We start from the raw sequence: 24528 nt of genomic DNA, 5'->3' as shown, positions 1-24528 counted from the left end.
AACAATTGTAGCTAAAGCTATAAATGATTTATTAACATTAACTGTGGGTATATATACAAATATATATATACAAAACAACAGATGAATACCAATATGAAAATTCACAAGCAACCTCTCGCCCAGCTCCCAAGTCAGTCTGAGGGGTCACCTGACTCTACCATTCACTTATATACAATCGATGAATTACAACACAACCATGATATTGCCACAATTCAGGATTACAGGGCTCTGACCCAAATTTTTAATACCTCTCTGGTGTAGGGGAGGTGCCAGAGGATGGAGGACAACTAATATCGTGCCACTTTTCAAGAAGGGTGGTAGAAATAAACCAGGGAATTAGAGATCAATGAGTCCCACATCATTGTTCATGAAACTATTGGAGAAAATTTTGAAGGAGAAAATTAATCTCCACTTGGAGAGGCAAGGTTTGATTAGCGACAGTCAACGTGGCTTTGTCGAAGAGAGGTCAAGCTTAATGAATTGGATTCAATTTTTAAAGGAAGTTATTGGGTGTGGAGATGAGGGTGTGGTTGATGTAATTTATGTAGATTTCAGGAATGCCTATGATAAGGTTCCATATGGAGGACTGATAAAGAAGGTAAAAGACAAATGGGATCCAGGGTAACTCGGCAAGTTGGATCCAAAACAGGTTTAGTGGTAGGAAACAGAGGGTGGTGGTAGAATGCTATTGGTGTGACTGGTGGCCGGTGTCCAGTGACGTACCACAGGGATCAGTGCTTGGTCCCTTATTATTTGTGATATATATAAACAATATAGATAAGAATGTGGGGGAATGATAAGTAAGTCTGTGGAAGACAGAAAGATTAGCAGGGTGGTTAATAGTGAGGAAGAAAGTCTTGGGTTGCAGGAAGGTATTGACGGGTTGGTTAGATGGGCAGATCAGTAGCAGATGGAATTTAGCCCTGAAAAGTGTGAGATGATGCACTTTGGAAGGAGTAACAAGAGAAGGGATACTCTATGAATGGCAGGACTAGGCAGCTTAGAAGAACAGAGGGACTTTGAGGTGCTTGTCCACAGATCCCTGAAGGCAGCAGGAGAGGTTAATAGGCGAATTAAGAAGGCATTTGGGACACATCCTTTATTAATCATGGCATGGATTATAAGAGCTGGGAGGTTATGTTGGAGCTATGCAAAACTTTGGTTAGGCCAGGACTGGAATAGTGTGTGTAGTTCTGGTCGCCTCACTATAGGAAGGATGTGATTGCACTGGAGAAGCTGCAGAGGAAATTCACCAAGATGTCACCTGGGATGGAGCTTTTGAGCAATGTACAAAGGCTCGGTAGGCCTGGGTTGGCTTCTTTAGAGCAGGGAAGGCTGAGGGGGGACCTGATTGTGGTGTATATGATTATAAGGGGTGTGGACAGGGTGGGTAGGAAGCAGCTGTTCCCCTTAGTTGAAAGGTCAATAATGAAGGGGCATAATGCTAAGGTGAGGGACAAGACCCAAGAGGGTGGTGGGAATTTGGAATGCACTGTTTGGGAGGGTAATCGAGGTGGGAAACTTTGCAAACATTAAAAGGTGTGTGGATGAGCACTTGAAATGTTGTGTTGTGTAATTTCAATAAGGAATTAGATGTAGTTCTTGGGGCTAAAGGGATATGGGGGGAAGGTGGGATCAAGGTACTGAACTTGAGATCAGCCATGATCATAATGAATGGCGGTGCAGGCTCGAAGGGCCGAATGGCCTCCTCCTGCTTCTATTTTCTATGCATGCATAACATTCAAAGTTATGGGCCAAGTGCTGGGAAGTGGGATTAATGTAGATTTAGTGTAGTTTTGTCAGTGCAGACTCGATGGGCCAAAGAGCCTCTTCTGTATTGTATGGCTGTGAAGGAGCAATTTTGTTTGATCCACCTACGTTTCTTCCATCACTCTTACCAGAACCACTGTTGTTCAACTCCTGCATCCTCTGTCCCCACCTGAGAACCATGTTAGCATTGTCAGATATTGTTCAGTGCCCTAATGAAATTTTGTGTGCACAATAGCTTGCCTTTTATATAGTTAAACAGTCTTCAGGTCTTTCAAAGGAGTGTTATCAAACAAAATTTGACACTAAGCCACATAAGGAACTATTAGGACATTGGACTAGAAGTTTGGCTGTCTCTCGAACTGTTTACCCAGCAGTACAATTACATGAAACGTTTCAGACGTTTATGAAGAGTTTTTTGAGGCTGTAAGTAGACAGGTTAATAAAGAAGATTCAATACATACAATGCACTTGGATTTTCTGGAAGGAATTCACTAAGGTGCTACGAGAAAGGTTAATAATCAAGATAAGGGTTCATGGAGTATAGGATAATATATTAGCATAGATAGACAATCGGTTAACGAACGGGAAACAGAGATTAAAGATAAAATGGACATTTTAAAATTGGCAGGCTGTGACAGTGGAGTAATACAAGGATCACTGCTAGAGCCTCGGCTATTAACAATCTATGTTCATTACTTGGCCAAAGAGACTGTGAGGCTGAGAAACAAAGGTAGGTGGGAATGTAAGTGTAAGAAGGACACAAGAGGCTGCAAAGAGATATAGACAGGTTAAGTGAGTGGGCAACAAGATGGCAGATGGAGCATGATGTGAGATAAGTATGAGATTCACTTTGGGAATAGGAATAGAAAAGCAGAATTGGGTTGAACTTGTAAATGTTGATGGGCCGAGAGGAGGTGCACACGTATAAAGAACATAAAGTCAGCAAGTCATTACAGCAAGCAATTACGAATGAAAATGGCATGTTAACCTTTATTGCAAAGTGGACTGAAGTGCAAGGACAAGGAGGTCTTGGTAAATTGTATAGGGCTTTAGTGAGACCACACGTTGGAGTGTTGTGTGCAGTATTGGTCTCCATATCTAAGGAGGGATAAACTTGCCTTGGAGACAGTGCAGCCAAAGTTCACTGGATTGTTTCTTGGGATGAGACGTTTGCCCAATGGTGAGAGACTGAATTGGGTCTGTTCGCTTTGCATTTTAGAAGCATGATAGGTGATCTCTTTGAAATATAAAAGATTCTGTAAGAATCTTTTTTAAAAAGATTTTTATTACAAAATTTTCATATTAAACAAAAGCACCGGAAACAATCAAACTGAAATACACAATAGACGAAAGAGACAAAAAAGCAAAAACGCACACAGCGCCTAACCACAAAAACTAAACTAAACCCCCTAACAGCTGACAGCGACTAGCTCCTTAAAAAAGGAAATCAATGGCTGCCACCTTAGGTAGAACCTCTCCATCGGCACTCTAATGGCTCAACTAACCATCTCCAAATGCAGAAAAGAAATAAGGTCACCTAACCAAATCGAGGCACTAGGCAGAGTAGGAGACCTCCATCCAAGCAGAACTCGTCTCTGGGCCATCAACGAGGTAAAGGCGAGGACATCTGCCTTCACCCCCGACTGAAGCCCTGGTGAGTCCGACACCCTGAATATGGCCACCAGCGGACATGGATCCAAATCTACACAGCGTATCTCTGACATGGTGTTAAAGAAAGAGGTCCAAAGCTTATCACCTTGGGACAGGACTAGAACATATGTGTGCAGTTAGCCAGCCCCTGAGAGCAACACTCACACTTATCTTTAACCCCGGAGAAGAATCCACTCATCCTCGCTTTATTTAAAAAAAAATTTAAAGTACCCAATTAATTTTTTTTCAATTAAGGGGCAATTTAGCGTGGCCAATCCACCTACCCTGCACATCTTTGGGTTGTGGGGTGCGACCCACGCAGATACTGGATGAATGTGCAAATTCCACACGGACAGTGACCCAGGGCTGGGATCGAACCTGGATTCTCGGTGCCATGAGGCAGCAGTGCTAACCACTACGCAACCGTGCTGCCCCATCCTTGCTTTAGTCAGATGTGTCCTCTGCAATCTTGAATTGAATCAAACTTAGCCGAGAACATAAAGACGTGGAGTTGACCCTGTGAAGGGTCTCACTCCATACCTTACCCTCCCATTTTGTCCTCCCCTCACTCAACTGAGTAAACACCATTGAAAGGATATGGCCATATATGCCTGAAATTGTCCCCCCGTAAGACCCGCCAAAGACAAAATATTTTTCAATAGGGAAGAGGGTGATTCCAAGAGAAAGGAGGGGAGGGAGAGCCTTGCGTGAAAAATTGCAAATTTGAAAGTACTTGAAAAGACTGGAACCAGGCAGTTGGAATTTCTCAGCTAGTTCCTTAAAAACTAGCAAACCTCCCCTCCACAAATAGGTTTCCAAACCTCAATGGGGCGGCACGTGGCACAGTGGTTAGCATTGTTGCTACGGCGCTGAGGACCCGGGTTCGAATCCCGGCCCTGGGTCACTGTCCGTGTGAAATTTGCGTATTCTCCCCGTGTTTCACCCCCACAACCCAAAGATGTGCAGGTTAGGTGGATTGGCCATGTTAAATTGCCCCTTAATTGGAAAAAAAAGAACAAAAAAGGGTCTCCAAACCTCTCCAGACCCTTCCCTCCCAAGACTTAAACGTTGGGTCCAAACCTGCTAGCAGAAAAAGGTGGTTTCTGCAGATGGGGGCTAGCAAAGACGGGGAATAGAGCCTGAAATACTGCCTGAACTGCTTCCAAATTCTCAGAGTGGAGACACCACTAAATTCGGTGAAAATCTCACCGAGAGAAAGGCAAGGATGCAGTAAGTATTAAACGAAGGCCAGAAGCAGTGCTGGAGCTCACTTCTATTTGTCCCCATATGGAACCAGGATTGCTGCACCACAACAATATCTTCTGAATATTGGCTTCCCAATAGTAAAACAAGAAATTGAGTAGGGCCAGGTCCTCCCGATTGTCTGCCTCTTTGGAGCAAAGCCCCATGGATTCTTGGAGTCTTACCCGCCCAAATAAAGGAGGACATTAATTTGTTGACTTTAACAAAAAAGGATTTGGGGAGTAAAATGGGGAGACATTGAAAGAGAAATTACAATCGCGGGAGCATGTTCATTTTAGTAGTCTGAACCTTACCCGCCAAGAATAGGGTGAGGTTTATCCCACCTCTGTAAATCTGTTTTGATACTGTCAACCAGATTAGTGTTATTTAATTTATGAAGTGAGGCCCAATTGTGGGCCACCTGGACCCCAAATAGCGAAAACTAGTCTTGGAAAGGCGAAAAGATAACGTCCCCAGTTGGGCTGTCCTACCTATGGGGTTAACTGGGAAACATTCACTCTTGTCAAAGTTCAACTTGTAACCAGAGAAGTCAGCAATAATTCTTTTTTTTTTAAATTTAGAGTACCCAATTATTTTTTCCAATTAAGGGGCAATTTAGAGTGGCCAATCTACCTATCCTGCACATCTTTGGGTTGTGGGGGTGAAACCCACGCAGACACGGGGAGAATGTGCAAACTCCACACGGACAGTGACCCAGGGCCGGGATTCGAACCCAGGTCCTCAGCGCCGTAGGCAGCAATGCTAACCACTGCGCCACCGTGTTGCCCGAGAAGTCGCCAATAATAATAAGCATCTTCATTATCTTATCCATGGAGGGTGCTGGGTCCATAATATAGAGAAGTAGGTCATCCCCATAAAGGGTCACCCAATGCTCCACTTTTCCCCTGATTTATCCCACTCCACTTAATAGAGGACCTCGGCGCTATTGTGAGTGGTTCTATTGCCAAAGCAAACAGGTGCGGAGAAAGTGGACGCCTGTCTCATGCCCCTATTCAACGGAAATTAACCAGAGTTCAGGACATTCGTACAGGCATTAGCAGTGGGGGCATTATACAGTAGTCGAATCCAGGAAATAAATTTGTTGTCAAAACCGAACCTGCCAAGAATCTCAAACAGATACACCCACTCTACTCAATCGGAAGCCTTTTCGGCATCTAGGGAAACAATCAACTCTGGTTTGGGCACCGAGGGGAAAAGGACCGCATTTAACAGGCGATGTATATTGGCTGATAGTTGTTGACCCTTAACAAAGCCTGCCTGATCCTCCGAGATTACCACCTTGGCAAGTAACTTGACCTCCACGTTCAGGAGTGAGACCCACACTCTGTTGGGTCTTTGTCCTTCTTGATAATCCTGAGGCCTGTGTGAGGGGAGAGGGCAACAAACCCCAGGATAAGGAATCATTGATGATATCCAGAATTAAAGGCACCAGATGCTCTAATGTGTTCAAAAATTCAATCGGAGAACCATCTGGACCATGGGCTTTACCAGTCTGATGTTGGCAAGTAGGAAAAAGCTACAAACACAGCTATTGTCATCAGGAAGAGGGGCAGGCCAGCTGTGATGCCGAAGGGGCATGTTTTACAAATATGGGGAGAAGGCTACTTGCCTTTTGGCTCACCAGTTTAAGCGACAGACGGTTTAACGGGGATTCCAATTCATTGCCTCTATCCACCACCACAGCTGAGATGGATAGGCTGTCAAAAAAGTCAGTCATGACCAATCTTTCTGCCGGATGCTTCAACCTATAAAGATCACGATAGAACATTCAAAAGGTGCATTAACCTGAGGAGGGGCGGAAACCAGGCTACCACTCTAATTGAGTATTTGTATGATTTCCCGGGAGTCCGCCTGCTGTTTAAACTGGTGAACCAAAAGACGACTGGCCTTCTCCCCGTATTCGTAAAACATGTCCCTTGAGCATCACAGCTGTTGACATTAGCAATACTTGGCAACAATTCTGGGGTAGTGTCAAAAAAGTACAGGTGTTCTTTGTCCAGAATGGAGTCCACCAGCCTCTGCTGCTGCACCCTCGCTGTCTTCACCACATACGCTTTACAGGAGATAATTTCCCCCCCGAAAGGGCCGCCTAAGGTGAGAGTGACTCAATTTTATTATATATTATATAGTCTTCAATGGCAGTGGATATGTGTTCACAAAATTTTTTATCCACTAGTAATGTTGTGTCTAATCTCCATGCAGACTCTGTTGCCACCACTGAAGGGAGGAGAGACCTATCCACCACAAAAAAATCAATTCGCGAATATACCTCATTGAACATGCAAGAAAAACATAAAATCTTTATCACCTAGATCCTCCAAGGATCTACCTCCCCATCTGGGTTTGGAGCAATCCAGTCTAGGGTCCAGGACACAGTTTAGGGCCCCACCCAAAATGAGCTGATGCAAGTCTAAATTGGGGTGGGTGATCAGAAGATTGTTAATAAAATGACTATCGTCCCAGGTCGGGGCGTCGATATTAACCATAACCACCAGAGAGCCAGAGACAATAACATGTCTGCCATTGGGGTCGGACAAAATCTTAGAGCCAGAAAACTGAATTCTTTTATTAATTAATATTATCGCAACCCGGGCCCTACTATTGAAACCTGTCTAACCCACCCTTTCTGCAGCCTTGCCTGGTCCCTGACTCACAAATGGGTCACTTTGAGGAGAAATGGGTATCTTGCAAAAACACCACATTGGAGTTTAAACTCTTCAGTTGAGCAAATACTCTTGACCTTTTCTCTAGGCTAACCAAGCAAACTGAGGTCTCCCATCCCCTCAGTCCAGAGTCAGCCATTTCTACCAAGAGAAATTGCCCAAAAGATACTTAAAAGGACAGCACGCAGGCCCACCCAAGATGGCTACCAAACAAATCAAAAGACTGAGCAAAGAAAAATCTGCAGACATCATTAGCAAACTACCCCCACCTCCATCCTCTCCATACCATCGCCCTTGAACACAACCACACCCAAATATCCATACAAATAACGACAAGGCAAACACAAACAACTAAAATCTACTTCTACCAAATGTAAACAAAGCAAAAACACGCCGCTCATTATCTAAAAAAAACAATATAATGAGCTGCAGCCAACCTTTCAACACCGCTCCCATTAGCTAACCCTTGGGTTAGCAGGGAGGGTCCCGACTAGAGTTATGAAAAATGGTTACAAACAACAGAATACTAAAACCCCACAAACCTTGGGCGGGATTCTCCGACCCCCTGCCGGATCGGAGAATCGCCCGGGGAAGGCATCAATCCCATCTCCACCACCTGAGATTCGGCGAGGGCGGGAATCGTGCCGCGCCGGTTGGCAGGCCCCCCGCGGCGATTCTCCGGCCTGCGATGGGCCGAAGTCCCGCAGCTGACGAGCCTCTCCCGTTGACGTGGATTAAACCACCTACCCTACCGGCGGGAGCAGGTGGCGTGGGCGGGCGCCGGAGTCTTTGGGGGGGGGGGGGGGGGGCGCGGGGCGATCAGACCCCGAGGGGTGCCCCCACAGTGCCCTGTACTGCAATCGGGGCCCACCAATCGGTGGGCGGGCCTGTGCCGTGGGGGCACTCTTTTTCTTCCGCCTTCGCCATGGTCTTCACCATGGCGGAGGCGGAAGAGACCCCCTCCCCTGCGCATGCGCCGATATGACGTCCGCAGCCGCTGACGCTTCGGCGCATGCATGGACTTACGCCGGTCGGCGAAGTCCTTTCGGCCCCGGCTGGCGTGGCGCCAAAGGCCTTTCACGCCAGCCGGCGGAGCGGGAACCACTCCGGCGAGGGCCTAGCCCCTCAATGTGAGGGCTTGGCCTCTAAAGGTGCGGAGACGTCCGCACCTTTGGGGCGGCCCAACGCCGGACTGGTTCACGCCACTCCAACACGCCGGGACCCCCCGCCCCGCCGGGTAGGGGAGAATCCCGCCCCTTGTGTTCTGAGAGAGAGCTATATATTATCATGACAGACAGAACCCCACATAGAACTAAACTCCAAATCTAAACAAGAACTTTAAAAATTCAACCCAACAAGGACAAGAAAATACAAGAACAAACATAAAACCTCAACAATTCAATACGCCCTTCTCCAAAACCCAAAGCCTCAATTACATCATGCCCAACTTGATGTTTTTAACAGATGAGTCCCCTCTCCCGTTGCATCAAATAAATAGTCCTTTCTATCGAATGTTACTCGCCAAAGTTGAACAGGGTAGACTACACTGAACTGGACTCCACTTTTATACAGGGCAGCCTTCACTCTACTGAATGCAGTTCTCTTCTTCACCAACTCTGCTCTCTCTTCTTGAGAGATTCTGATGGCCTTTCCATTTAAAGTCCCAAAGCTCCTTTTCCAATCTCAGAACCCGCTCTTTCTCTTTGAAGCTATGAAACTTCACTATTACCGCAGAGGTAGATTTTCAGGACGAGGCCCCTGCCGGAGCGTATGGTGGGCTTGGTCCAATTCAGGAGGGGATGTGAATCCACCCTCACCCGCAATCTTACCAAACATATCTGTGAAGTATCCCATGGGCATTGGGCCTTCCATGCCCTCCAGCAGCCCCACAATTCAAATGTTTTGCCTCCTGGACTGATTCATCTTGACCTTCAACGATTTCTTTGCTTTATCCACCGAAGACAGCTCTAATTCCAGTGAGGCAATCTGATCACTATGGCTCGAAATAGCCACCTCCATATCTTTTGTATGGCTCCATTGGCTTTCGTGGTTTCATTTGTTTTCTCCAGAGCCGCTCAGATGGGGCCCAAGGCCTCTTCCATTGATTTCTGGAGGTTGTCCGACACAATCCATCAGTGTTTATCAAATTCTTTTGCCACGGTACTAGAAAGCAACTCGGCCATTAGTGGAGTGGACGGAGTCCCAGAAGTTGACTCCGCCATTTTACCTGCCAACGAACTCCGTCAACGAGCTTCTGCTGCCCACCTTCTTTCCCCTGACTTTTGTGCATTTCAGTCATACAGGATCCTTATTCCATTAACTGTGTGGGTTTTCAAAAGAAAACACCTGATACTAAGAAAAAGGGGCAAAAAAGTGCAGTACTCTAGCAGGAGCCATGGGCGGCATGGTGGCACAATGGTTAGCACTGCTGCCTCACAGTGCCAGAGACCCACGTTCAATTCTGGTCTCGGGTGACTGTCTGTCTGAAGTTTTTATGTTCTCCCCTTGTCTACAGTTGCGTTTCCTCCGGGTCCTCTGGTTTCCTCCCACAGTCCAATGATGTGCAGGTTAGGCGGATTGACAATGCAAAATTGCCCCTTTGTATCCCAAGAAAAAGGTTAGCTGGGGTTATGGGAATAGGGCTGGGGAATGGGCCTTGGTGGGGTGATCCTTTGGAAGGTGGGTGCAGACTTGATGGGCCAAATGGCCTCCTGCACTGTAGGAGGAATTCTATGATTCATGTGCTTCTTTCCCCTACATTACGCAAGTGGAAGTCCCCAATTCTGAAGGAATCTTACCCTGATGAGGAGTCATCCAGACTCAAAACGTTAGCTCTCTTTCCACAGATGCTGCCAGACCTGATGAGGTTTTCCAACATTTTCAGTTTGTGTTTTAAGATTCTGAAGGAGCTTGACAGAGACTGAGAGATTGCTTCCCCTGGGTAGATAATCCAGAAGACGGCCTAGTCTCAGGAGTAGGAATTGATCATTTAGGATTGTGATGAGCAGGAATTTCTTAACTCTATGGATTGTGAACCTTTGGAATGCTAAGATTCCAGAGGGACAGGGCAGCGCAGTGGGTTAGCACTACGGCCTCATGGCGCCGAGGTTCCAGGTTCGATCCCGACTCTGGGTCACTGTCCGTGTGGAGTTTCCACGCTCTCCCCGTGTTTGCATGGGTTTCGCCCCTACAACCCAAAAATATGCAAGCTAGGTAGATTGGCCATGCTAAATTCCTCCTTAATTGGAAAAAATGAATTGGGTACTCTAAATTTATTTTACAATAGATTCCAGAGGGTTGTGGATGCTATATTATTGAGTGTATCTAAGGCTGGTTTTGACTGATTTTTGACTTCTCGGGGAATCAAGGGATATGGGGAACTGGTGGGAAAGTGGGGTTGAGGCAGCAGATCAGCGTAATTGTATTGAATGGTGGAGTAGGCTCAAAGAACCATTTGGTCTATTCCTGCTCTGATTTCTTACATTCTTATGTCTGTCTCTACCCCAGAAGAGACCATGAAATGCGAGCCATAAGACACTGGTACAAGTATCGCTTGCGTGGAACCTGGAGTGCTTGGCAGCTGGTAAGGAATTGAACATCTGCTTCAATTAGATTTGTTACAAGAAGTCGCAACCAAATTGCAATGAAATGAAACTGAATATATTCCAGTGTCCACAATTCGCAGTTTGACAATTCATTGAGTGAGAGGTTTTTTTGCAAACATATATATTGCAGTTATGTACAAAGTTCAACAACCAGAATCATCCAAATTCTGTTCCGTTCTAATTTAAAAATAAATTATTAGTCCAATAGAAAATGAACCTATTATTGACAGTATTTAGTTTGAATTGTACTTTTCCCATCATAAGACCATAAGACATAGGAGCAGAATTAGGCCACTCTGCCCATTGAGTCTGCTCTGCCATTCAATCATGGCTGATATGGTTCTTAACCCGTTCGCTTGCCTTCTCCCCATAACCCCAGATCCCCTTATTAATCAAGAACCTATCTATTTCTGTCTCAAAAACATTCCGTGCCAAAATTTGCACTGTTGTATTGAAATAGGCTTCGTACAGAATTTCCTGCTCTAACTGGCTGTTTAAGCTCTACATTTTTCAGGAACACTGAACAAAATCACACATTTTTCGACCTTGTTCCATCCCCTTCTTCCCCCCCCCCCCCCCCCCCCACCCAAGCTGTTCCTTTTAAAAAATATATTTAATTGGATATGGGCATCGCTGGCATTTGTTGCCCATTCCTAATCATCCTTGAACTGAGTGGCTTGCTAAGCTTCAGAGGGGCAGTTATGAGTCAACCACATATCGGTGGTTACACGTAAGGCCGGGTAGCTTTCCTTCCCTTAAGGACATTGGTGAACCATGTGTTTTAAAAAAATAATCAATTATGGTTTCATGGTCACTATTGCTGAGACTAGCTTTCAATTCTAGATTTTTATGAGTTGAATTTAAATTCCACAATGAGTTTTGATCTCTCATCCTCAGAGCATTAGCCTGGGTTTCTGGATTACTAGTCCAGTGACATTACCATTATGCCACAGTCTCTCACTGTCTTTGGCAGCAGCTCCTTCTGTGCCTGCCATGTGCACTGCCTTTCTACCTCTCTGATTAGAACTTTGAAGTCTCAGATTAGCGCTCAGAATACCTCATTGCCAATTTTAGCAGAATCCTCTCTGTGAGTCTAAAGTAGTTACATTTGCTTTAGTCTGATGTCAATCCAAGATGTTTCTAATAGCATGATTGAGAAAGAAGCAGGGAAAGTGTGGAGGGGAAAGAACAGTTTGGGGATTGCTTAGTGGTTATGCTAAATTCATTGGGGTCAGGAGGTTTGGTGGGTTTGCATGCAATTTCCTTTCGCTTGATACCCGGGTTAAAATCCTGTAAGACGTGAAATGGATTTGGGAGTGTCTTTGTCCAGTTTCTAATGGCCATGGACTCAAACTCCTTCCCCCCACTGATTAAATTAACAATCTTGATCTGGTCACAAAGATGGTCATTGTGGGTCGTTGTTAAAATATTAGATGGAACTTTTCTGAGTTAGTGTCTGGATAATATTATTTATGGAGGAGAATAATCAGTGAGGCTGCCCACTCCTTTTATTTTATTCATTCAGAGGACGTGGGCGTCGCTGGCCAGGCCAACGTTTTATTGGCCATTGTTAATTGCCCTGAAAATGTGGTGGTGATCGCCTTCTTGATCCAATTCTAACAACACCCTGGGCAAGTGCGCGGTCAATTCCAGCCCACTGGTCCCTGAGTCACAACACAAGTGAATCAACCAATAATTCTCATTAAAAAACCTGAAGACTTTGGCCCTTGGCTGCCTAATAATTACAGTCACCAGGTTTGTAAGTTTAAACACGATTACTGTTTATTTGTAACATGACCTGTAATGCAGTAAAGACGGCCTCTTAACTGATTCCTAACTCCCACTTTAACTTACCCTACTCCCGTACACGCACACACATAAGATTGACAAACATAGAGGGTAGAAAGCGGCAAAAGTCGTAAAGCGAAAGGAAAAAGCGTCTTTGTTTCACATGATAATTTATAGCAGATTTTCCTTCACAGTAAGCTTTCAGATTAAAGTATTTGGTTTGCAGCCAGTAATGGTCTTCTCTGTAGATCCATTCATTCAGGTTCTCTGTAGTTTAGAAATGCAGTACTCACAGCTTTTCTGAAGAGGCACCTTATTTCTCTTCAAACCTTGCTTTCAGTTTGTGGTTTGTATTTTGGCCGCTCTAGTTTCAGGAATACAGCCCTCACGTGCTTTCTGGAGAGAGAGAGCACTAATAGCAGCATTCTGGAGAGAGTTAGCTGGATCTTTTGTCCATGCTCCCAGAATAAAAACTGAAACCGTGGGACTCTGAAAAATATACCAGTGGGATGAGATCCAATCACCACCTATTACTGGGCAGAGTGCAGCCTTTCGGGCCAATTCATTGGCCACCAGCCAATGAAGCCCAGTCCCCAACCACATTGCTCACCGAAAAGTGCTGAAAAATCTGCAGCTCCGGTTTAAATCAGCAAGTGATCTCTCCTTAAGCTTCTAGATTCTTCTGCTTGAATTAAAGACTCAAGCTGCTTGTCTGAAAGAGACATGCCCATTAATCATCAAAGGATCGCAATAAGAACGGCAAAATAAAATAAAGGCGAAATAAGGGGAATAAACAGGACCCTTAAACAGTGGAACAATATAGGTACTGTGCTGTTAGGAATGAAGTTTCAGGATTTTGATCCAATGACCGTGAAGAAGTGGCAATATAAATTCCAGATCAAGATGGTGTGTGGTTCGGAGGGGAGCTTGTAGGCGATGGTATTCACATTCATCTGCTCCCCTGATTGCTGTCTGCTGTGCCGACATTGGTGGAAATTTCCCAGTATGTTGGGGGTGGAATTAGCGGTGGGGTGAGGGGGTGCAGCTGGAAATTTGGAAAATATGCGTGTTCCCGCCTCCATCCCGTGGACTATTGTTGGAAAAGTTGGGAACCCCTGAGGCGGGAAGGCAAATAAACTCATTAAAGAGACAGTGAAAAGGAATTTTCCTGTTGTCATCCCTCTTTGCCAAAAGCAGAACAGTCTTGTGCTATCTGTCCAAGCTGGTAGCTAGGAGCAAGTAAGAGCACAGCTAGAGAGACTGGCTCTGTGAAACTGACAAGCCCTCAATACTTTGATTGGTTGCACTGAAGAGCTGCAGACCTAGCCAGATGAGTGACGACTGGTCAAAGTATTCCTCCCCTCAGAGAGTCTTACCACTGCTTGGCAGATGAGTGCACACTGCCTGGAAGGCATTTACCGGTGCAGTACTTCACTTCCCCTCAGCTGCACTTCCCCAATGTCAGTTTTAAGAGCGGCACTGGCGCAACCTATGCCGCTTTACGGCGGGGGGAGAGGTGGGGGGCAACTTCACATACACCAGCTGTAGATGGAGCAACAGCAGCAGTAGCACCTTCTCCACAGCCAGATGCTCCTCTCGGGTAGAAGGAATGGCACTGCGATTCAACTGGTTGGAATGGGGTCCACCAACAGAATATCCACAGACCAGCTATTCCAGCATTTGCCTCATGGAGCTCAGGCCCTCGTGGCTGGTTGCTTCTGCCATCTACATCCTCGTGGTGCAAATCTGTTTTCCCATTGGACCAGTCAGGCATACATTGTTAGTGACTGACAAGATACCTCTCCCTAGAAGTGCCCCCGCTGCCTGCATCATCCCCATCCCTGACTCCCCCCACTGCCCCATCTCTGAAATAAGGAATAAAGAGATGAGATTAAATTATTGATGAATTTAAAATCTAGCTGTGAGAGGAAGGCTTTAAGTGCTCATTCTCCAGCAGAAATGTTTAGTGGTGGAGTTCATGAATTTAACACCAGTGTGTAAATTGTATTTTTTAACTTTGCAGTACGTGCAGAAAAAGCGTGAGAAGTGGAAGAAGCTCAAGTCTGCCGATGTGCATTATCAGCAAGTAGTACTGTCCAAAGCCTTGCATGGATGGAAGGTGAGTGACAGACAGTGTAGCGTGAACCGATGATTACCTATTTTGTCAGATGTAGCACTTTTATACCATATGCTGAATAAAGGTACATTCTATTCTTTTTTAAAAAAATAATTTTTATTGAAATTTTTGCAAAATAGAATACAAAATATAAACATCTTAGCTCTATTAACATACAACCGCAGTAACACCCCATGAACAATACACCCCCAGCTTCAATAGCAACTTCAAACAAAAAGAAAAAACAACAACAAAGAAAGAAAAAGAAAAGGAAGAAAAAAAAAACAAACAAGAGGGAGATAGCACCCTCCACAAACCCATGTGCACAGTTCTCCCTCCCCCCAATCCTCCCGCCCCCCCGGGCTGCTGCTGCTGTCGGCCTATTTCCCTACCGTTCCGCCAGGAAGTCCAGAAACAGCTGCCACCGCCTGAAAAACCCTTGTACTGATCCCCTCAGGGCAAATTTCACCCTCTCCAATTAATGAACCCCGCCATATCCGAGATCCAGGCCTCCACGCTTGGGGGCCTCGCATCCTCGCCCCCGAAGAACCTACTCATCCTTGTCCCCGTCATGTGGGCCCTATGCAGCACCTTGAACTGTATGAGTCTAAGCCTCGCTCAGGAGGAGGAGGAATTCACTCTCTCCAGGGCATCCGCCCATGTCCCCATCTCAATCTCCTCACCCAGCTCCTCTTCCCATTTACCCTTCAGTTCCTCCACCGAGGCCTCGTCTACCTCCTGCATTACCTGGTATATGTCCGAAATCCTCCCTCCTCCAACCCACACCCCCGAGAGCACCCTGTCCCGCACCCCCCGTGGGGGCAGCAAGGGGAACCCCTCCACCTGCTGCCTGGCAAACGCCCTCACCTGGATGTACCTAAACATGCTCCCCAGGGGGAGCCCAAACTTCCCCTCTAACTCCCCCAAGCTCACGAACCTCCCCTCCACAAACAGGTCCCTCAACCTCCTATCCCCTGCCCTGTGCCAGCCCCGGAATCCGCCATCAATGCTCCCTGGGATGAACCGATGGTTCCCCCGTATCGGGGCCTCCATCGAGCCCCCCATTTCTCCTCTGTGCCGTCTCCACTGCCCCCAAATTTTGAGGGTAGCCGCCACCACCGGGCTCGTGGTATACCTCGTTGGAGGGAGCGGCAACGGCGCCGTTACCAGCGCCTCCAGGCTTGTGCCCACACATGACGCCGCCTCCATCCTCTTCCATGCTGCCCCTTCCTCGTTCATTACCCACTTACGCACCATCGCTGCGTTCACAGCCCAATAGTACCCACAGAGGTTGGGCAACGCCAGCCCCCCCCCATCCCTGCCTCGTTCCAGGAACACTCTTCGAACCCTTGGAGTCCCATGCGCCCACACAAATCCCGTAATACTGCTGTTGACCCTCCTGAAAAAGGCCTTTGGGATAAAGATGGGGAGGCACTGGAACAAGAACAAAACCTCGGGAGCACCGTCATCTTGACGGACTGCACCCTCCCCGCCAGTGACAGCGGTAACATATCCCACCTCTTAAACTCCTCCTCCATCTGCTCCACCAACCTTGTGAGGTTGAGCTTGTGCAGGGCCCCCCAACTCCCAGCCACCTGGACCCCTAGGTACCTGAAGCTCTTCCCTGCCTGCTTCAGTGGGAGCCTACCAATCCCCTCCTCTTGATCCCCCGGATGCATCACAAACACCTCGCTCTTGCCCAGGTTCAGCTTATACCCTGAGAAACCCCCGAATTCCCCAAGAATCCTCATCACCTCCGGCATCCCCCCCACCGGGTCCACCACATATAGCAGCAGGTCGTCCGCGTACAGTGACACTCGATGCTCCTCCTCCTCTCTCCCCCCCCCGCACCATGCCCCTCCAGTTCCCTGACTCCCTTAATGCCATGGCAGGGGCTCAGTTGCCAACGCGAAGAGCAAGGGGGACAGGGGGCACCCCTGTCTCGTCCCCCGATGCAGCCGAAAGTACTCCGACCTCCTCCTATTCGTGGCTACACTTGCCATCGGGGCCTCGTAATGCAGCCTCACCCACCGAATAAACCCCACCCCAAACCCGAACCTCTCCAACACCTCCCACAAGTACTCCCACTCCACCCTATCGAAGGCCTTCTCTGCAGTCCAACGCCACCACTATCTCCGCCTCCCCTTCCACCGCCGGCATCATAATGACATTGAGGAGCCTTCGTATGTTAGTATTCAACTGTCTTCCCTTCACAAACCCCGTCTGGTCCTCATGTATGACCCCCGGCACACAATCCTCTATTCTAGTGGCCAGGATCTTTGCCAGCAGCTTAGCGTCGGCGTTCAGCAACAAAATCGGCCTATATGATCCACACTGCAGAGGGTCCTTGTCCCGCTTCAGGATCAAGGAAATCAGCGCCCGCGACATAGTTGGTGGCAAGGCCCCCCCCCTCCCATGCCTTGTTAAAGGTCCGGACCAACAGGGGGCCCAACGGGTCCAAATACTTTTTATAGAATTCCGCCGGAAACCCGTCCGGCCCCGGTGCCTTCCCCGACTGCATGCTCCCTATCCCTTTGACAACCTCCTCCAACTCGATCGGTGCCCCTAGTCCCTCCACCCGCTCCTCTTCCACCCTCGGGAAACGCAACCTGTCCAAGAAGCGCCCCATTCCACCCTCCTCCACCGGGGGCTCAGACCGGTACAGTTCCCCATAGAAGTCCCTGAAGACCCCATTGACCTCTACCCCCCTCCGCACCACCTTCCCGGCACTATCCCTCACTCCCCCAATCTCCCTGGCCGTGTCTCGCTTCCAGAGCTGGTGCGCCAGCATCCTGCTCGTCTTCTCCCCGTGTTCATACACCGCCCCCTGTGCTTTCCTCCACTGGGCTTCCGCCTTTCTAGTCGTCAGTAGGTCAAATCTGGCCTGAAGGCTACGCCTCTCCCCCAGCAATCCCTCCTGGGGCCTCCGCATACCTCCTATCCACCTGCACCATCTCCCCTATCAGTCTTTCCCTTTCCCTCTGCTCCCCCCTCTCCCTATGGGTTCGGATGGAGATCAATTCCCCCCTCATCACCTCCTTCAATGCCTCCCAGACCGTCCCCACCCGAACCTCCCCGTTATCATTGGCCTCGAGATATCTCTCAATACACCCCCGGACCCTCCCGGCAACCTCCTCCTCTGCCAGCAGCCCCACCTCCATGCGCCAGAGCGGACGTTGGTCCCTCTCTTCCCCCAGCCCGAGGTCCATCCAGTGCGGGGCATGATCCGAAATGGCAATGGCGGAGTATTCCACTTCCTCCACCCTCGACACCAGCCCCCTGCTCAGGACAAAAAAGTCAATCCTCGAGTAGGCCTGATGTACACGGGAGAAAAACGAGTATTCCCTGGCCCTTGGCCTCGCCAGCCTCCAAGGGTCCACCCCCCCCCCCCCATCTGGTCCATAAATCCCCTCAGCACCTTAGCTGCCGCCGACCTCCTACCCGTCCGGGACTTGGATCGATCCAGTGGGGTATCCAGCACAGCGTTAAAGTCTCCCCCCATGATCAGGCCCCCCACCTCCAGGTCCGGAATGTGGCCCAGCATACGCCGCATGAACCCCGCGTCGTCCCAATTTGGGGCATAAACATTCACCAACACTACCCGCTCCCCCTGCAGCTTGCCACTCACCATCACGTACCTCCCGCCACTGTCAGCCACCACCTTCAACGCCTCAAACGACACCTTCTTCCCCACCAGAATCGCCACCCCCTTCCTCTTCTCGTCCAGCCCTGAGTGGAATACCTGGCCCACCCACTCCTTTCTCAGCCAGACCTGGTCCACCACTCTCAGGTGTGTCTCCTGGAGCATGGCCACATCCGCCTTCAGTCCCTTCAGGTGCGCAAATACTCGGGCCCTCTTGACCGGCCCATTCAGCCCCCTCACATTCCAGGTTATCAGCCAGATCCGAGGGCTCCCTGCCCCCTTCCCCTGCTGGTTAGCCATACCCCCTCTCTTTCCCACCCCTGGCCAGCGTCCCACGCTCTGCCAGTTTCCCACGGCGGCACATCCCCCCCTCCAGCACCCCCTGCGTCCTCCAGCTCCTTCCTGACCATTTCAGCAGCAACCCGGGAAACCCCCCCCCCCCCCCCCCCCCCCCAGGCTAGGACCCCTCCTAGCCGCGCCCCCCCCCTCTACAGCACTCCCGTGAGCCAGCTATCTTCTGCTGACCCCGGCGGCTCCGGCCCTACTTTCGGCTCCTCCCAACGTGGGACTGCCCCTCCTCCAAAGTGCCCATCAACCAGTCCACCCTCCCCCGCTCCTGCGCGGGAGAAGAAGCCCCCGCCCCCTCCCTCACCCAGCACGGGACCCCGCAGAAAGCCCGCGCTTTCGCCCTGCTGGGCCCCACCTCCTCCAGGGCCACTCCCATTGTCAGTCCCCCCCACCAGCTCCCCAAACACCCCGTTTACCCCTCAGTCCAAACCCGTCCACCCAGCTCCTGCTAGAAAACCCTTAAAGAAAGCACCCGTACGGCCTCACCCCACCCACCCTACGGCCACCCCACCTCATGCCCTAAACCCCGCAAATACTCATACAGTATAAATAAATACAGTATTCTACAGCATCCCCCTCCGGGGGACCCTCAGTTTGTGTCCAGTTTCTCGGCTTGCACGAAGGCCCACGCCTCCTCCGGGGACTCAAAATAGTGGTGCCGATTCTTATAGGTGACCCACAGATGCGCCGGCTGCAGCATTCCAAATTTCACCTTCCGACTGTGGAGCACCGCCTTCGTCCGGTTAAACCCGGCCCTCCGCCTCGCCACCTCCGCACTCCAGTCCTAGAAGATCCGCAACTCCGTGTTCTCCCATTTGCTGCTCCGCTCCCTCTTGGCCCACCGGAGCACACACTCACGATCCACGAACCGGTGGAACCTCACCAACACCGCCCGCGGCGGCTCGTTCGGCTTGGGCCTCCTAGCCAGAATTCTGTGGGCCTCCTCCAACTCCAGGGACCCCTGGAAGGACCCAGCCCCCATCAACGTGTTCAGCATCGTCACCACATAGGCCGCTAGGTCCGACCCCTCCAGCCCCTCCGTGAGGCCCAGGATCCGTAAATTCTTCCTCCTCGACCGGTTGTCCAACTCCTCGAACCGCTCCTGCCATTTTTTATGGTGCACCTCCACCTTCCCCACCACGGCTGCGACCTCGTCGTCCCTCTCGGCGGCCTGCTGCTGCAGCTCCCGGATCGCAGCCCCCTGGGCTGTCTGGGTCTCCATCAGTTCCTTGTTGGTTACCTTGATGGACTCCAGCAGTTCCACTTTCATCTCCTGGAAGCAGCGCAGCAGCGTCGTCTCGACCCACTTCTTCAACTCTTCAAAACTTTCGCCGGCCGCCATTTTGTTTTTCGGGTCCCGATTTTTTTTCTGGGTGTTTTTTCCGTCGACTCTCTCCCTGCCCCGCTCCTGGTCTCCACCATGGGACCTCTAGGGCGACTCCTGGCCTCTTCCCACACCGGGATTCACCTCACAAGCTCCGTTGGGGGCCTTTAAAAAAGCCCCAAAGTCCGTTTTCTCCGGGAGCCTCCGAACGTGCGGCTCAGCTGTTCATTGCCGCTACCGGAAGTCAGGTACATTCTATTCTGTACATAGAACATAGAGCAGTACAGCACAGAACAGGCCCTTCGGCCCTCGATGTTGTGCCGAGCATTGTCCGAAACCAAGATCAAGCTATCCCACTCCTGTCATATCTGGTGTGCTCCATGTGCCTATCCAGTTAGGCATACCCCCAGCTTGAAAGTTCCTAAAGTGTCCGACTCCACTATCACAGCAGGCAGTCCATTCCACACCCTAACCACTCTCTGAGTAAAGAACCTACCTCGGATATCCCTCCTATATCTCCCACCCTGAATCTTATAGTTATGCCCCCTTGTAACAGCTACATCCACACGAGGAAATAGTCTCTGAACGTCCACTCTATCTATCCCCCTCATCATCTAATAAACCTCTATTAAGTCGCCTCTCATCCTCCTCCGTTCCAAAGAGAAAAGATCTAGCTCCCTCAACTTTCCTCATAAGACCTATCCTGCAAACCAGGCAGCATCCTGGTAAATCTCCTTTGCACCGTCTCCAATGCTTCCACATCCTTCCTACAATGAGGTGACCAGAACTGCACACAATACTCCAAATGTGGCCTCACCAGGGTCATGTATAGTTGCAGCATAACCCTGCGGCTCTTAAACTCAAGCCCCCTGTTAATAAACGCTAACACTCTATAAGCCTTCTTCACGGCTCTATCTACTTGAGTGGCAACCTTCAGAGATCTGTGGACATGAACCACAAGATCTCTCTGTTCCTCCACATTCCTCAGAACCCTGCCGTTGACCCTGTAATCCGCATTCAAATTTTTTCTACCAAAATGAATCACCTCGCACTAATCGGGGTTAAACTCCATCTGCCATTTTTCAGCCCAGCTCTGCATCCTATCAATGTCTCTTTGCAGTCTACAACTGCCCTCCACCTCACCCACTACTCCACCAATCTTAGTGTCATCAGCAAATTTACTGACCCACCCTTCAGCCCCCTCCTCCAAGTCATTGATAAAAATCACAAATAGCAGAGGACCCAGCACTGATCCCTGTGGTACACTGCTGGTAACTGGTCTCCAGTCTGAAAATTTTCCATCCACCACTACCCTCTGTCTTCTATGTGATAGCCAGTTACTTATCCAATTGGCCAAATTTCCCTCTATCCCACACCTCCTTACTTTCTTCATGAGCCGACCATGGGGAACCTTATCAAATGCCTTACTAAAACCCATGTATACACGCTGATAGAAATAGAGATGCCCCTCTTCCCACCAGTTTGAGCTGGATTTGAACACATGCAATCTCAAGTACCCTGGCCAGGATTTAGAATATTATATGTGAACTTTGGCGGCCTATTGCATTTGTATTTATTCACCCAAGGAAATTTAGGATTAATGCTTGTGAGTGTGGCAGAATCTGGATCTATGCATTAAATACATACTGCAATCACTACCTCCCCTCCGTGTAAGTCTCCTGTTGCTATCTGAAATATGGACAGCACTTTTATTATGTTAAAAAAAATTTTTTCCATGTCCTTTTGTTTGAAATTATGTTTTTCTGTAGCACAGAATTTGACAGCGCCTTTATTAAACTATGCCTTACATCCTAGAAGGAGCTATTCTCAGCTGGGTCAATAATAGAGCTTCCACAATTGAGCTGAGTGCGCTTGAAAGGCAAAAAGATCAGGTTGGATTCCAACGCCTGTGCCGGAGGGTGCATGTGATTTGTGCACTAAACCTCAGGCCAGATGTAACTGGTGATTTTGAATAAATTATACAATGGCACAACATCCATGCGAGTTACAGCATGATGTAAGGGATAATTAACAAAATTGTGTTCAAGTGCCCCTGCAGCATGAGGAGGAAATGGAGCATTTTTATCTGTGGGGTTAGTTGTTGGATTATTTCTTGCTGGCCACAGCACACCTAAGTTTGAAAGTTGTTACAGCTAGGTGTTTCAGATAATACACATCCGAGGCTGGCCAATCGACCTACCTCAGAACACAACCTTAATACGACTAGTTGATGTCCTCTGTTGACATTGGAACCAGTCTCCCAGATTTTTCAATGCCTGTTCAATGTTCAAGAAACTTGTTTGGTAACTCTAATATTAAAGGTTAGTGTGATCCTGACAGCTGCACTACATAACCCCTGCCTGTTTTCCAGGTTTACCATTGGAACACACAGCAGATTCTGCATAAGGTGGATGTGAAGGAGAAGCAAAAGAGAAGAGAATTGTTGAGGTAATGTTGCAAAACTATTTCTGCACTCCTGATATATGCGACAAATAACGTGTCAAAGGTGCTGCGTGGATTGCAAATCATAGAATCCGTACAGTGCAGGAGGAGGCCATTCGGCCCATCGAGTTTACACCGACCCTCTGAAAGAACACCCGACCTAGGCCCACTCCTCCACCCTATCCCCGTAACCCACCTAACCATGGGACACTAAGGGGCAATTTTAGCATGGCCAGTCCACCTAACCTGCACATCACTGGTGAAATTACATAACTTCTCATTCTATCTATAGCTCCTATTTTAATATCCATGATTGAAGCCTGCAAAATGAAATTCTGCTTCTGTGACCTCTTTTACTGCAGAACAGAGGATTATTTTTCTAACCAACAGGCAGCCTGCAAAGATGTTTATTTTGGGCTATCCAATCCGTCACAACTCATCCTCCTGCAATGACCCTAGGTTTCCCGTATAATATCCAATTGTTTTTTTAAATGATTCCAGGGTTTTACTTCTCACTGGAAGTCCATTTGATGTACTGATCACTCTTATGAACAAGAACCTCACCCTATTCTCACAATTGAAAGTAATTTTCAGAATTTCCAGATTGTATGTAATCTTACATCAGCCTTGATCTTATTGAATGGCGGTGCAGGCTCGAGGGGGCAGATGGACTACTCCTGCTGCTGGTTCTTATGTTCTTACATTCCCTCTTTCAGTTTACCTCACAGCCATCTAATCTTACAGCTGAAAACTTACCTTTCTCAGATCTTTCCACCTTACCGGGATCTTCAAGGCTACAAACTAGCCTCATTGCTCAGTCCTGTACTGTGCCTAGTGCTGCCTAATCCAGTGTCACAGCGACCCGGTGCTCCAAATTGTTGGTATGAGTTTTTCAGTACGTCATGTGGCTTTATTTGGAGCTGGTGTACTCGGTCACCACCGTTGTCCCTTCTGACATGGCGGGCTTGGCCAGTTCCCTGGGCATAGCGGTCTGGACCCACCAGGAGCTGATGGTATGCCCGCTTGTTGTAATGGGCCAGAGGGGATGCCTTGCCCGTGATTCGCTTGAAGATGTCGCTGACAAGCGAGTTCATGATTTTCATGGCCTTAAAGAAAGGAGATGCTAGTTTCTGGGTGAAACTGCTTCATCATTTTGTAGATGGAGTAACTCTCCGTTCCAGGTCGCCTCCTCCACTTGATGTCCTTGACTGGCGTTTTATTCAGCCCTTTGTAGGATCTGCTGACTTCTTTTCTTTTCATCACCAATCCTCATGTTTAAATTCGATCAGAGCACAAGCAGTTTCATGACAGACCTCTTTCGCTAACTTTCCATTGTATGAAGCTGTGCATTCGTAGAATCTTTGAATTTACAGTGCAGAAGAAGGCCATTCAGCCCATCGAGTCTGCACCGGCCCTTGAACGAGCAGCCTACCTAAGCCCACGCCTCCATTCTATCCTCAAAATCCCAGTAATCTGACCTAACCTTTTGGACACTAAGGGCCAATTTAGCATGGTCAATCCACCTAACCTGCACATCTTTGGATTGTGGGAGGAAACCAGAGCACCTGGAGAAAACCCATGCAGACATGGGGAGAAAGTGCAAACTCCACACAGACAGTGACCCGTGGCCGGAGTTGAACCCGGGTCCCTGGAGCTGTGAGGCAGCAGTGCTAACCAATGTGCTGCCATTGATTGGACATGCCGATGTTTAGGCTACTTCAACATTAGTTAATAGCTATAACAAAACATTCACACGATATGGTTGTTTTTCATTGCCATTCAAAAAGGTGCAGTATTTCACTTCTGGCTAAAATTCCGTTCTTCCCACTCACATATTTTGTCCTTTAATTTCTGAGCTGCCTCCTTGGTTACTTTGGTGTGTCAGTATTATTATTTACTTAAGCCTTTAGCAACAA

General features: G+C 48.5%; 1 protein-coding gene across 8 annotated transcripts in view; it reads left to right on the top strand.

Moving 5' to 3' along the window:
• sfi1 (SFI1 centrin binding protein) overlaps window positions 1–24528 on the top strand; it is a 293546-nt gene that overhangs the window by 127031 nt on the left and 141987 nt on the right. For all 8 annotated transcript variants that reach the window (XR_005460253.1, XR_005460252.1, XM_038793413.1 and 5 more), the window contains 3 exons: window positions 10854–10929; window positions 14763–14858; window positions 22542–22618. Coding sequence is in view for 6 of the 8 variants with exons in the window: in XM_038793413.1 (XP_038649341.1) it covers window positions 10854–10929; window positions 14763–14858; window positions 22542–22618 (249 nt within the window). In the remaining 2 variants the exon portion in view is untranslated. The remainder of the gene's footprint in view (window positions 1–10853; window positions 10930–14762; window positions 14859–22541; window positions 22619–24528) is intronic.

The sequence above is a fragment of the Scyliorhinus canicula genome, chromosome 1 (genome assembly GCF_902713615.1).
Source record: "Scyliorhinus canicula chromosome 1, sScyCan1.1, whole genome shotgun sequence".
Classification (NCBI taxonomy): domain Eukaryota; kingdom Metazoa; phylum Chordata; class Chondrichthyes; order Carcharhiniformes; family Scyliorhinidae; genus Scyliorhinus; species Scyliorhinus canicula.
This window is presented reverse-complemented; position numbering and strand designations above follow the sequence as displayed.